This window comes from Colletotrichum costaricense, assembly GCF_030867565.1.
Source record: "Colletotrichum costaricense strain IMI 309622 chromosome Unknown Scaffold_5.1, whole genome shotgun sequence".
Classification (NCBI taxonomy): Eukaryota; Fungi; Ascomycota; class Sordariomycetes; order Glomerellales; family Glomerellaceae; genus Colletotrichum; species Colletotrichum costaricense.
Genome location: NW_026848234.1, coordinates 349,544 through 363,121, shown reverse-complemented (window position 1 = coordinate 363,121; position 13,578 = coordinate 349,544). Strand labels below are relative to the sequence as shown.

The window sequence follows — 13,578 nt, the reverse complement described above, 5'->3', positions numbered from 1 at the left end:
GTCAACTCGCACTGCCGTGCCGGGGCATACCATGGATGCGGGGCCTCTTCGGTCCCAGCCGTAGCATCGCGAAGAAATGAGATGACATGCGCTGACGTGCTGCGGTTTTTGTATCCGTAAAGTCCTCTGCATTTGTAAGTGTTGAAAGGTAGATTGGTAGACGGAGAGGTGAGGATATAAGCTTCACAATGTCCCGGGTAGACAGGAAGAGCTCTAGATACCATCTCCAACAACTGACTTTCGTTGACAATACAACAAAACCCTCATTACCATGTCCGGACTTCTCACCCTCGTTCTGCCTTTGCTGGCTTTGCCGGCCATCCAAGCTTGCCCGACAAAGTATCATAATGCTACCACGGCTTGCGCCCAGGTGACCGGGAATCAGACCGTCAACTCATTCCAGCTGTACCCCGAGAACGCAGACTTCGACACCAAGCGCTGTGTGGCCTACTTCAGGTAAGGTTCCCTCAGTCCATACCGAGAGACGCTCACCGCGACGGAAAAGTGCTATAAGCTAACCCTGTTAGTGTCCTCTACAATGCCAGTGTCGCTGCCTGGAACCCTACCACGTCCGAAATCCAAACCATCGAGATCCCAGGCCTGAGCTTCAACCCCGAACTTCACTCCAGCGGCGTCCGCGTCGATCCCCTCGACCGCCTCTCTATCATCATCGATGCCGGCTCCGCCTTCGACACTGGCGGCCAGAACATCACGGGCGACAACATCCTCGTCAAGTACGATCTCACCAAGAAGAAGGTGCTGTGGCAGCGCAACCTTACCGAGGTCACCGGCGGCGTGTACGGCGGCTTCCAAGACACTGCTCACGGCCCCGACGGCACCACGTACGCCCTCGGCACGTTCCCCAGCAGCATCATACGCATCAGCCCCGACGGCTCCAAGGCCGTTGCGTGGTACCTCAAGACGCCCGCCAACCATTCCATCCACGGACTCTCCGGGCTCGTGTCCTCCCCCGACGGAAAGGCGCTCCTCGTCGCCGATAGCTCGGACGGTCAGCTTTACCGGTTCGACACCGCCAATGCCACGGGCTCGACGCCGGTCCGAATCCCTCTTACTTCGGCGGACACCATCGGCGCAGCGCTCGACGGCGTTTCGATCCCCTCCCGCTACAACGGAACCGTCATCCTCGTCTCCGATAACGAAAAGGGAACGGTGGTACTGCACTCGGCCGATGCCAAGTGGGAGTCCGCTGCTGTCATCGGAACCGTGCCCAACGCGTACCTGGCTGATGGAGGCTCGACAGTGACGACTGTGCAGATCGGTGGCAGCGTCTACTCTGTAACGGAGTACTTTGGTGACGCCAAGGTCGCGGGAACGCTGGCCGGCAACCGAACTGAGTGGCCGTTGGTTGATATCACCGCCAACATCAACGGGTTCCTTGCTGGTCAGTAAGGGCTGGGAGAAAGGAAGGTGGAAACTAGCTGTCATTACCGAATAGAAGCTGCAGCTGCAGTGATTACGATAGATTCATAGACCTTAAAGATGTTGGAAGCGACGTCGTCACCTGTCACGCAAAATCCTCCATTTTTCTACATGTTAACCGAAACCTTGACACAATCCTGGCACACTTAGGTATAGTCAGAATGCCAGTCCCAGTCGGTCTGGAGCTTGGGAGTGGTGGCTGTAAAACCATTCCGGAAGTGAAAGTCAACGTGCATACAACTGCTGACCCAGGAGATTGGTTTGACAGCCCATAACTAGATTTTATCTCTCCACTAATATTCTGCTGGCAATCCTTCAATCCTCAATCACATTGCTGACCACCACTCTAGGGATTGGCAGGCACCAGTATTCGTGCTTACACAGACAGGGATGGCTGCGGTGGTATACGCTAGCTTGACGCCCGTCAGCACTTAACGAGAATACAAAGGAGTAGTGCAATCAGGGGGGAATTCCAGCACAAGTACTTCCTGCGAACGCGAAACCAGATAAGTTGAATACATCCGTTGCCCCAGGCATTAGAAGTTATCATCTCGATCCACGTTGCTTCTCCGGCGATCTTCGTGTGTTCGTGCCAAACACCCACCAAGGATGGAATCTCAGAGCAAGCGCGTCGCCGTCGTCGGCGCAGGTAAGAGAAACTCCGAAGTAGCCCCTTCATGAATATGACAAGGACGCTAACGACGCCCAGGACCTAGCGGTCTTGTCGCTATCAAAGAATGCCTTGCAGCGGGCCTGGAGGTGCTGTGCTTCGAGCGCGCGCCCGCGCTCGGCGGGCTCTGGCTTTACAACCCCGATCCGAGTGCAGAGACGAGCTCCGGCATGTACCCCGGTGTCATGCTCAACTCCTGCCGGTTGACCACGGGCTACAGTGATTTCCCGATTGATCCGGCGCGGTACCCGATCTACTACTCCCACAAGCTCCATCTGCGGTACTTGAATGAGTACGCTGCGCATTTTGCCCTTGAGAAGCACATCCGTTACGAGACGACAGTCGTGGGATGCGAGCCTCGCAAGGAGGGCGGCTGGGAGGTGAGGGTCCGTAGGGGAAGCGAGAAGGATGGCAACGGGGAAGAAGTACTCGCATTTGATGCTCTGATTTGCGGAACTGGCATTATCAGCAAGCCCTTCGTCCCCGAATACAAGGGAAGAGAGTCCTTTAAGGGTGAAGTGCTACATAGTCGTTCCTATCGCAAGCCTAGCGCCTACGAGGGCAAGAAGGTCATCCTCGTCGGTCTTGGGTCCTCGGCCATTGACGTTGCGTGTGAAGTTGGCCCGCTGGCAAAAGAGCTCACAATTGTCAACCGTCGAGGCGCTTGGGTTCTGCCTCGATTCGTCCTGGGTAAACCCACAGAGGCGTGGGACAGTACGTCTTTCCCGTTGCATGCCAAACCCTTGATTGGATCCTCTGCTGACCCAGTCTCACAGGCCGTAGCAGCCAGATCTGGCTTCCCGCAAGCGTCCAGGAGTGGCTCTTTGAGAAGATACTCAACCATGCCCAAGGCAAGATGCCACCGGAGCTTCAGCCAGATCACGGCCTCATGGCACAGAACGCCACCATCCGAAGCGACTTCGTTGAAAAGCTACAGACCGGTATTTTCTCCCTTCGTCGCACCACAATCGCCTCCTTCACCGAGACTGGTGTTATCCTGGAGAATGGCGATTCCCTGGACGCCGACGTAGTCATTCTTGCCACCGGATACCACATCGTCGACCAGCCATATCTCCCACCAGGCGTGCTGGCCAGCAAAGAGGCGCCAGCCCCGCACGTTGACTTGTACAAGTCCATCGTACCGCCCACTTGGAAAGACCTCTATGTCATGGGTCAGACCGAGCAAGCCGGACCCGTGACGCCCGTCTCCGAGGCGCAGGCACGGTACATTGCCGCCGTCATCAAGGGAAGCGTAGAGTTGCCCGGCGAGGAGGAGATGATGCGGGAGATCCGCACGATGAGGGGTTGGCGGAAGAAGCACATGATCGACTCAGACAGGCACGCTTTAAATGTGGAGTTTGTGAAGTATATGGATGGTTTGCTGGCACCGTTAGGCGCGGCACCGACTTTTGGAAAGCTGTTTGGACGCATCTTCACCAGCGGAAGGCCATTGCGGGCCTGGAGTATTCTTTCGGCTGTTTACTTTGGCATCCCGGCCCCCGCGCAGTGGAGATTATTTGGTGAAGGAAGTACACCTGTGTTGGCTGAGGAGACGCTGCTCAGGACTGACGTGGATGCAAGTCAACTGAGCGAAGGAGAGAAGTCTTTCTTTTGAGGAGTTTTCTATCTTAGTTTCAGTACCTATTAGATCATTCAATGGCCAAGATTTCAATGGAATACTCCACGGATGAATGAGGATTTATTAGTTGTGCGGCACCTCAAGCGATGGTCCAGCGTAAGGTATCTGACCATATCTCACTGTGCAATATCCACATTTTCAATCTCCTTTCGAGTCTAGTCCCACTGCTTAAGTGCGAGGTTGTTTTCCTTCGCGAAAGCACTGCCATTGCCACCGACGCCCACGGGCTCGTAGTACTCGCCATTCTCAACTCAGACATGACTGAATGACAAGCATTTCGAATGCTTGAGACACGTTGGGACTCGTCGCACTCGCTAGGCAACATCGTCGTAGCCGCTGAGCCCTGACCAAAAGTTGATCTAGATGATTCCGAGCTTCAATCGGTGACTCGAAAGAGTCGGAGAGCTGTCCCAAGGGACGCAGTCCGTCGGTCTGCCTTTCCTGGCTAAATGGACCTCTTAATGATCCTGCTTGATAGTAGAGTTGTGAGAGTGTGTCAACAGAGCATTCGATTACAGGATCTAACGCCTTGTTGTAGCGAGTATTGCCGGTGTTATCTCTCGATTTCAGGCCAGGTATGATGTGACTCATTAACTTCAAGCCGTGGTTTAGATGAGAATGGCCTGCCTTGAATCTCTTACGCATATACTCTAGGCATATGTAGAGAATGCAAGAAACATTCCACGTGCTCCTTCAGCAACATCGATACGTAGCACGGCTAACATCAGTGATTGGTTGTGTCTGCGGCTTATTCGATGCGTGCTCTAGGTAAGTCATGAGCAACGTGTTGCCATCTCAAGTCTTGGAGAGGGGCCCAGGATTAGCCCGTGGTTCCCGAGGGATGAGTCAAGTGATTAAGATTAATTCTAGCTATCACTCAGGTTTTTGCTCGAAAGTCACTCTAGTCATCTTCGCAAGACTGCCGTCCAATAGTTCATCCGGTACTTCCATCATACCTTCGAAATCAGCACAACACGGCTGTCGTAGTCACCATCAAAGGCGTACTGCACACCCGTACTCATCAGCGTAGCACCAGAATAAGTGCCGTTGTTATCCAGAGAGTACTTGGCCGTCGGGTCCAGTCCTTGAAGTTTAAGCCGCGGCAGGGCGTGGTTGTATAGCGCGCGCACCTGGAAGTAGAACAGCACGCCCTGCGACCCGTCCTCCGAGATGACCATGGCAGCCGGCCAGTTGGACTCCTCTGGCAGACTGAGACGCCACAGATCACCTCCAATCACAATGGGGTTGACCACTTCGCCCAAGGCCAACAGCTCGGGGATTTGCACCTTATCCTCAGCGGAGATCACGGCTGGATTCAGCTCGAGGCCAAAGGATCCGCCCATCATGGCGACATGAGCACGGAACTTGATTGGAATCGTGCGGCCAGTGAGATGGTTGGGCACCGCGGAGACGTGGGCACCCATGGCAGAGAGGGGGTACGCCAGGGAAGTTCCAAACTGAATGGAGATGCGGTCCAGGGCGTCGGTGTTGTCAGATGTCCAGATTTGAGGGAAGTAGTGAAGGACGCCAGGGTCGAAGCGACCGCCTCCGGATGCGCAGCCTTCCCAGAGCACATCTGGGAATCGCGAGGTGAGGACCTCAAAGACGTGGTAGATGCCCAACATGTATGAGTGGCCGATGCCTGGGACGGGGGTCTCGTGGAAGCCTCTGTTGTTGTCCCACTTGACGTAAGAGATGGGGGCGCTGGAGAGGATTTTGGAGACGGAGTCAATGATGAACTCCTGCACCTCTGGGAGCGCCACGTTAAGCACAAGCTGGTTCCTCCTGATTGTTCGAGGGTAGTTGCCGGCATGGAGAGCCCAGTCAGGGTGCTCATGGTAAAGAGTAGAGTTGGGGTTTACCATCTCTGGCTCAAACCAGAGGCCGAACTGAAGCTTATCTGTCGTGTTCGTGACCTCGAGGTTGGTGACCTTATTGACGAGAGCTGGGAGGCCATCGGGGAAACGCTGCGCGTTAACTTCCCAGTCTCCTAAACCGGCTGTGTCGTTCAGTCGGGGGTACTCTTGACCAAACCATCCATCGTCCAGAACAAAGAGCTTGACACCGAGTTGCGCCGCTTCTTGTGCCAGATCGTAAACGGTGCTCTCGTTGTAGTCAAAGTAGAGACCCTCCCAGCTGTTGAGCAATGCTGGACGAGTCTGGTCGACGAACTGGCCTCTCATGAGGTGGTTGCGGTAGAGCCGGTGGAACTTCCGGGATACGCCACCGACACCAGCATCCGAATATACAGCGACAACCTCAGGAGTAATGAGGGTCTCTCCCGGTCCAAGAGGCCACGAGAGCTGGTAAGGATTGAAACCGAGCATGGCACGGGTAAACCCTTGGGATCCTTTCTCCACGTCAACGGAGAACGAGCCTGTGTAGACAAGAGAGAATCCCCATGCCTCGCCTTGGGACTCGGTAGTGTCTGGAGAGACGAGGGCCAAGAATGGGTTGTGAAGATGGGATGAGTACCCAGTTGTGCTTCCGAAGCTATGGGGGATTCAGGTCAGTCAAGGGTCCTTCACGGGCACAGTAGCGGCCGTTCTTCACTCACCCCTGCGTGCCGTAGCCAACCTTCCTCCGAACTCTCATGGCTTCGCGAGCCCAGTCGCCTCTCAATTCGATCATCTCAAGGTCCTCGAATGGCAAGTCAACGCTGAGACTTGCGGCCTTGGCGATGGTGATGTTGCCCTCCCCCTCGTTGGTGATGTTGACGCTTCGGACAATGGCATCATACTTGGGGAAGATTGAGTACGAAAGATCGACGGCAATGGAGCTGTAGTTGTCGTACAGAGAAACAACCAGAGTAGAGACCTCATCGTCGGTTCCAAATGTCGCCGGAAGACCCGGCAAGCCAGGCTTTCCTGCCGTGACTCTGTGGGATCGATATTGGAGATCGCTGACCGTGTATCCCTCAGACTGGTGAATTTGTACTGCGGGGACACGGAAGTCTCCACGTCCAAGGTCGGGGTACTCTCGTCTAACCCGGCCGATCATGTCAACCCAGCCATTGATTTCCGGGGCGAGCATTTCCATGCTCTCCGTAGCCGACCCTCCAAAGTGGTCAGACAATAGGTCACCAGTCAACTCATCCACATGAAAGCGGTATGAGGAATGGTCGCCATTGAGGGCAAAAGACTTGCCATCAACGACAATGCCTTTGTAATGTTAATCTCGCGAATGGTGACTCCTAGCATGGCATCTTTCATACCTGCGGCTGAGCCATTTTGTGCCAACACGCGACCAGTGAAGACTGATGCGGAGGCAGCAACGGCTAGACGTCTCAACGAGAAGCCCATCGTTCCGTATGAGGATGAGGACCAAGGACGAAGGGAGTTGTGAGGAGCTTGATGCCGGAGCAGGATGGTTATCAAGCCTTCTACGGCGATCAAGAGTTTCGCGGTGAGAACACCCGATATTTATACAATCTTCCTTTCACCTTGCATATGCAGCCTCTCCGGGTTCGCCGGTCATCTTCGCGATGCGCCGCTCACCCAGCAGGCCACGAACCTTAGCTTCGTCAGAATTATCGGCCGTTCCCCAGAGATCAGCGAGGAGAAAATCCACCGCTAGTCCAATAACCATAAGCCAACAGGGAAGTGATCAACATGCGGGGTAGTTCCCCACGAGTTTTCCGCCTGTTTTCCGCCGCTTAATTGCACCGTCAGAGAGAGTGGGTGTAACGTCCTGCACGACAAAAACGACTTTTCCAACCCGGCTGTTCTAGCAGCGAACATGATCCGATTGCAACCTAAAAACTTCGGAGATGAAGGGTAGCTTGCTCTTGGCATTAAACAAAGCAAGAGAGAGAAACATTCTGGGGGTTGGGGAAATTTGGGTGGGACGTAGCACCCGGGGAAAATCTTGGTTGGTTGTGGCGTGAAAGCTAATGATGACACACATCCTGCATAAGGTATTTTGATGTAAATGGCTCAACACACGCTTGGGATGTCGTCCGTGAATTACACCAATTGGCTGAGATGGAAAGGAGAAGAGCTGGATGTTTACTACGGAGTCTAGTTTTGTTGTGGAAAAATGACACATGAACGAATCTATCTGATTTACAAGGGCTGCTTCGAGGCAAGCACCCAAGGCCCTTGATTGGGTCTTGGTATGGTAGTTTGCATCCACCAGGAAAGTTTTGTTAGGAGCCATGTTTGACTCTGCCCTCAACCAACATGTCTCTACTGGCTCAGACCTGCGACAATACCCTCACGATACGCAGTAATACCTGCGAGCGTTGCCGCGGGACCAACAACGGCCGATCCCAGAATCACTGCTGCGGCCTGAGTCAAGGCTTGCTTCGTGTTGATGTATCCGCAAAGTCGCAGACTCCACGGCGCCGTGCCGAGGGCAAGTAGCAGCGAACAGAACGTGAAGATCAGAGTATCCAGCTTCGATAGACCCAGAGCCATCAAGGCCGCGTTCTCACCACCAAACAAGCTGTACTTCAAACCGAAGAGAGCAACATTGGTGAGATGGATGGCTGCAGAGATTGCCAGAGTCGTGTAGTAGACAAGGCCAAGAACCGGGAGATCTGCCTTGGCGAACATGTTTTGGTACTTTTCTCTCGTGCTCTGTAACTTGGTCTCTTCGTTCTCAGGTTGCTGAGATCCAGATTGTAGTCCAAACACAGAGAGACTCCTAGCCAACAAGAAGCACAGTATTGGCGCATTGCGCCAGACGTTGATTGAGTTTGCGTCCTGGCGATACAGCGCGACGGCTGCGGGTAGGAGATATCCCGCGGCCGTGATGGGCAACACCCTCTTGGCGTTCTCGAGGGGAACGTGTCTGCCGACAATGGTGTTGCAAGACCAATGAGCAAAGACACAAGAAATTGGGGCAAAACCACCTGGGCCGAGCGTGTTGTTGAAGATGGTAAAGATTACGATTCTGGGTTGCAGTGCCTCCGCGTTAGTCTGCTCTTGGGGGAGTCTGCCCGAATACATCGGCTGTGATAGTTGGGGATCAACTTACAAGGTCACAGATGTCAGCTGGTTTCCCACGCGGTTCAAATCAGCCAAGGCGAGAGCAATGAGCGCTGCAGTGTTGGTCATGAACTCGATAGCCGGCAGCATCGACGCATCTCCATGGGTGGAAGAGCACAGGACGTCGACCAGCGTCTCCAAGCTCCTAGGCAGACGCAACACCCCTGCCGCGATGGCACAGAGTATACACATGAATGTGACAGAGAAGAGCTTGTTCAGACTGCCCAAGCCCTTGAGTGGCTTCGCTGGCAACTCATCCTCGAACAACACCGCTCTAGGACGATGAGGCACTTCTAGTCTCTCCAGCTTCGTTGCGGGGGCGCAGAACTCGACGCCTCGGTAGACGACTCCGAAGGAGCCCAGCAAAGGCATTAAGTAACGCGCAATCATCTTACCCATTCTGGTTCGTAGCGTGAAGGCATCCTGGAGCCAGTAGCCTTGCTTGACAATGTGTTGAGCACGTTCCTATCCAAATGAACGGCCAAGATCAGCCTCCGAGTTCGTCGCGAGACCTCAAGTCTTCAATGAGTATGACTTGTCACTTACAAAGCGCTTTTCTTGCACCTCAGCAAAGATGCTCTCCAACTGCTTCTCACTAAGACCACCGGGGGTCTGGTCAAGGTTGCGCAACAAGGCGTTGACCAGATGTGCAGCTGATTCGATTGCTCCATTACCGCCTTGACCCGTCACGGGATCGACCTATTCGATAACGTCAATCAGCAACTGTCCTGTTGACGCACTTTCCCTCAGTAGCATTCACGCGTTGGGTACCGACCTTGTGTGCAGAATCTCCGATGGTGATGGCTCTCCTATAGTGCCATTTCTCAAAGACATAGGTTTGAAGCGGCGCCAGCGTCGTAGCAATACGTTTCTCGTAAAGGTCACCAAGTGTCATGTTTTCCAGAATCTGGTCGTCCCAGTGCTGCTTGATAATACGCTCCTCGTCGGCCTTGGTATACCTGTGGAAGGAGATCAATTCCAGTCTTCTAGACTTGCAAGTGGTAACATACCTCGGGATATCTCTGCCATAGAGAGTCTCCAACTCCATGAACAAAAACCAGTACACGCGGTCTCCCGGCGCAGCCATTACAAAGTAGCTATGACCAGGCGACATCGTGTTGTGCTGACTGGCTCCGGGGTATGCCTTGGGCCTATGAGAGATGCCAAAGACACACAGAGTGGAGGCAGGGACCTTGGATTCCTCATCCAGGGGGAAGTATCCGGTCGGCGCTTGTCGCCACATCTCCTTCCTTACCGTGCTGTGGATTCCATCAGCTCCGACGACAATGTCCCCGCTGAAGACCTTGTTGTCTTTGGTGGTGACAAGAGCACCAGATTCGGTAAATTCCACGGACACAACTCGTTGAGAAGTGAGCACTCTATCCTTGTGTTTCAAGTTCTCGTACAGAACTTGAATAAGCATCTGCCTGTCGATGAAGATCATTGGATATCCTAACCTGTTCTAATGTCAATTGTGATTCGCAAAACTCCACAAGCCACTTACATTTTCTCCCACATGTCCATCAAATCATGTTGGTAGCTGAAGATTTCACCATTCTCTCGCCTGAGGTAGGCGTGTTGGTATACTTGGTCCTCAGCTTTGGCACGGTACGCTTCGTAACAACCGAGCTGATCGAGAATCCGCAAGCCATTGGGCAATAGTCTAATACTGGCTCCAACCTGGGGGGCAATCTCAGGATAGGCTTCGAGAACAACATAGTCAATGTTGAACTTCTCGAGCATGTTGGCGAGCGCCAAGCCAGCGACGCTACCGCCGACAATGACGATCTTGAAGGTCATGGTTAAGCGCGTAAGGCTTAGCGTAAGACTTGGTCTCGATGGTATCGGAAGATCAAAGTTGTTGTATCGGAAGACGGCAGACTCTCCATGTGATACTCCGTAATGCGACCAAGAGGTCGCGAGTTGAATCTTATTGCCGCAAACGGACACTTAACGACCCTACGGTCCGGACGGGGAGTTGTTCATCTCCGTCCGCCAGACCCGCCCTGCCGCCCCGGGATCATCACGACCTTGTCAAAACCCACCGGGGCCGGGGAATGATTGGTGTTGATCGTGTCGTGTATGTAGACCTCCCACCGGCTCTACCACGGAGTGCTCTCTAGATCCATCTCACTAGTCATGCCTAGAGGTCCACAGGATCCAATATCACTGAAACCTGTAGCCATCCCCAGGGCACGAACCCATAATGATTCCCCAACAACCTGTACCGTCGATGGGGATCGTTTGCCAAGAAAGTTTTCCCAGAGGTGACCATGCCCCGTCATCAGGTTTCAACGATGCTCCGATCTAGAGACCGTTTCATTCGACTGCCACGATCTCGGAAATGGCCCTTGAAGTGCTCGGTCTCGCATACAATGCAGTGGCAATGATTGACTTAGTGGTTTAATGCGGCTCTCCAGGCGCAAGAGATCAACCTTAACAAGACTTAGCTTCAAGGAAATCACACGATGCGGTACAATAGTAGAAACCATGAGGTATTTGACACTAGACGGTTGGAGGTAGCACGCTACTTCACTCCTGGGAAACATGGACTGGCATGACCAAAGAAGGTCTCTGTCGGTCCGGCCCGGCTTAAGTTGGGCCAATGTCAGCTAAGAACTGCTAGGTACCCATGCACCGATGTCAGCCGATTCCGGCTAGATGTCTTGAGTAACGGTGAGGAAGAAAAAGCTGAAGGAACCAGGTGCAGTTGTTTCAGTGACAGTTGTTTCGTTGCATTACCTCGCTTTTACGCCATTCTACCTCACAAAACCTGTAATGATAGGGACGATTTGAATGATAATGGTAATTCAGGCCTGCGGCGTATATGCTTCTGCCTCTTTCAATGCCTCCAAAAAGCGATTCAGACCTTCTTGCAAAGCATCTTTGCCGACTGTGAACGTTAGCCGAAACCACCCATATTCCTCCGCCACATACACGTGACCTGGTGCAACCAAAACTCCATGCTTCATGCAGATATCGGCGATTTGTACCTCGCGCTGTTTGCAGGTCTTTTCCAAAGTAGATTCAATGTCCGAGGAGTCAAGCATGAGTTGATGCTGCGGGTCCTTTGGCGACGTGATCATATGTCTAAGGTCTACCCAAATAAAGAGTCCAGCATTTCTTCACACAGAATGATTAGTCTAGCGATTCCGAAGTATCTCAACTGCCACACTTACGTGTCGAAGTACCGAATATCATGCTCGCGCAAAAACGAGGTTGTGATACGGTGGTTGACGACCATGCGCTCTGCTTTCTCTGCCGTAAACGCAGCGAGCCAGGATTTGTTTTCCAGCATAGCGGCCCACACATCCTGGATGAGGTGCGGTGACCACGAGAAGATACTATAATCTTACTTAGGTGATTCATCTCAGTCAGGTCTGGCGGGCATACGTACCTGATACTAGATAGCGCTCCCATAGCCCCCTCGTTCCTGGTACATACAAGTCCAAGACGTAAGCCATTGGCGCAGAAGTCCTTGCTAGCGCCGTAGAGGATATGGTGGCGAGTTGAGTCGAGAATTCCGCTAAAGTCAAGAGAGAGTGTTGATAGGAAAGGGACAGCGTCGGGAATGGCCGGATTTGGAAATGTTGACTTGGCATAGATCTCATCAGAGATGAAGTGTAGGTCGTTCTTGCCACATGCCCGGGCAAATACTTTCAAAGTCTCGGGTGGCTATTGCAATTAGTGCCTGAGAGAGTTTGGACTGAGGAGAACAAACATAGCATCTTCCTAGAGGGTTGTGGGGGCTACGGGTTGGTGAGTATTTTCTCGTCCTCCTGCACTCAGAGGAATTTAGGATAGACAACTGACTTGGAAATAATCAAAGCCTTGACTTTAATGCCGTTGATTTTGGCTCTGTCAAGCGCCCTGGCTATGGCTTTCCTGTTGACTTCAGGGTCGAACAAATCGTCAAGGGTCGTGTATCCTTCAACTCCAGTGTAGGAAACACCAATCACCTGAACGTTACTACGGTTCAAGGCGTCGACTATGAATCCGTTATACAATGGCTGTGGAATCAATATAGCATCTCCTTCATCGCAGAAAGTCCAAGCCAGTGCATCAATAGCACTAGCCAGGCCTGGGGTGATGAAAATGTTGTCAATACCAAGAGATCTTCGGGGCTTGAATTCGTCTGTTAGGAAGTTCGCGGCTGCAAGGCGTAGGCGGTGCGATCCTCGTGGTCCAGTGCTGTAAGTCAAGTGATTCACTGGAAGAACGGTGACCTATACGTTTCGATCTCAGAGATGAATCATCCTGGCAAGGTTCAGGTTTTACCTCTTGTTTAATGAAATCCGCGATCTCATTGTGCATCAGACTATTCTCGGCTAGGCGGAGGATGACACTAAGTAGTGTAAGTTTTGACGAAAGGAATGTGATGCATGGCTACTTGCGTCCCATTGGGGTTTTCTGGAGTCCACGGGTTGCCCATGGACTTCTCTCGGGGGCCCCAAACATCGCGTAAAAGCAACCCTTCAGCGCCGCGAGCAGAGATGTGATAATCTGCCGCCGTTGTCGCTATTCTGTCAGAGTCTTCGATTGAAATCATGATACGTGGGTTGTTAAACTAGCATTCGTTAGTATGCAATTGCAAGACTGTCTTACTCGTTTGAAACTATCAAGCCAAATTATATCCCAGGGCCTATAAGGGGTCCTGTACCGTGTCACTTATGTTGAGTTGTCTCTAAGATGGAGGGCTGAGACCTGAAATTGACCAAGTCTCAAACGTACTGATCGTTCGATAGGACTGAAGCCGCTGATACACAAGTGGTTCCGCTTTATATACCTTGTGATCGAATTGGCCGGCGGCTGCCGAGGCGTAACAAGCCACCATAGTC

General features: G+C 52.8%; 5 protein-coding genes across 5 annotated transcripts; 2 read left to right on the top strand and 3 right to left on the bottom strand.

Moving 5' to 3' along the window:
* Window positions 1-271: 271 nt before the first annotated feature.
* Window positions 272-1,410, top strand: CCOS01_05230 (uncharacterized protein; the record flags this gene model as incomplete). Its single annotated transcript, XM_060453410.1, has 2 exons — window positions 272-456; window positions 528-1,410. The coding sequence occupies 2 exons, from the start codon at window positions 272-274 to the stop codon at window positions 1,408-1,410; spliced, it is 1,068 nt and encodes a 355-aa protein (XP_060315182.1).
* Window positions 1,411-2,049: 639 nt separating this feature from the next.
* CCOS01_05229 (uncharacterized protein) lies at window positions 2,050-3,725 on the top strand (the record flags this gene model as incomplete). The annotated part of the gene is made up of 3 exons (XM_060453409.1): window positions 2,050-2,089; window positions 2,150-2,824; window positions 2,887-3,725. 3 exons carry the CDS (start codon window positions 2,050-2,052, stop codon window positions 3,723-3,725), a joined length of 1,554 nt encoding a protein of 517 aa, XP_060315181.1.
* Window positions 3,726-4,699: 974 nt separating this feature from the next.
* CCOS01_05228 (alpha-galactosidase 2) lies at window positions 4,700-7,051 on the bottom strand (the record flags this gene model as incomplete). The annotated part of the gene is made up of 3 exons (XM_060453408.1): window positions 4,700-6,242; window positions 6,307-6,910; window positions 6,964-7,051. The coding sequence occupies 3 exons, from the start codon at window positions 7,049-7,051 to the stop codon at window positions 4,700-4,702; spliced, it is 2,235 nt and encodes a 744-aa protein (XP_060315180.1).
* An 885-nt stretch (window positions 7,052-7,936) lies between these two features.
* CCOS01_05227 (FAD binding domain-containing protein) lies at window positions 7,937-10,540 on the bottom strand (the record flags this gene model as incomplete). The annotated part of the gene is made up of 6 exons (XM_060453407.1): window positions 7,937-8,645; window positions 8,730-9,205; window positions 9,287-9,439; window positions 9,516-9,699; window positions 9,751-10,197; window positions 10,245-10,540. The coding sequence occupies 6 exons, from the start codon at window positions 10,538-10,540 to the stop codon at window positions 7,937-7,939; spliced, it is 2,265 nt and encodes a 754-aa protein (XP_060315179.1).
* Window positions 10,541-11,550: 1,010 nt separating this feature from the next.
* On the bottom strand, window positions 11,551-13,574 carry CCOS01_05226 (uncharacterized protein; the record flags this gene model as incomplete). Its single annotated transcript, XM_060453406.1, has 9 exons — window positions 11,551-11,633; window positions 11,685-11,863; window positions 11,920-12,084; window positions 12,138-12,415; window positions 12,462-12,489; window positions 12,554-12,966; window positions 13,019-13,085; window positions 13,162-13,307; window positions 13,527-13,574. The coding sequence occupies 9 exons, from the start codon at window positions 13,572-13,574 to the stop codon at window positions 11,551-11,553; spliced, it is 1,407 nt and encodes a 468-aa protein (XP_060315178.1).
* Between the last annotated feature and the right edge of the window lie 4 nt (window positions 13,575-13,578).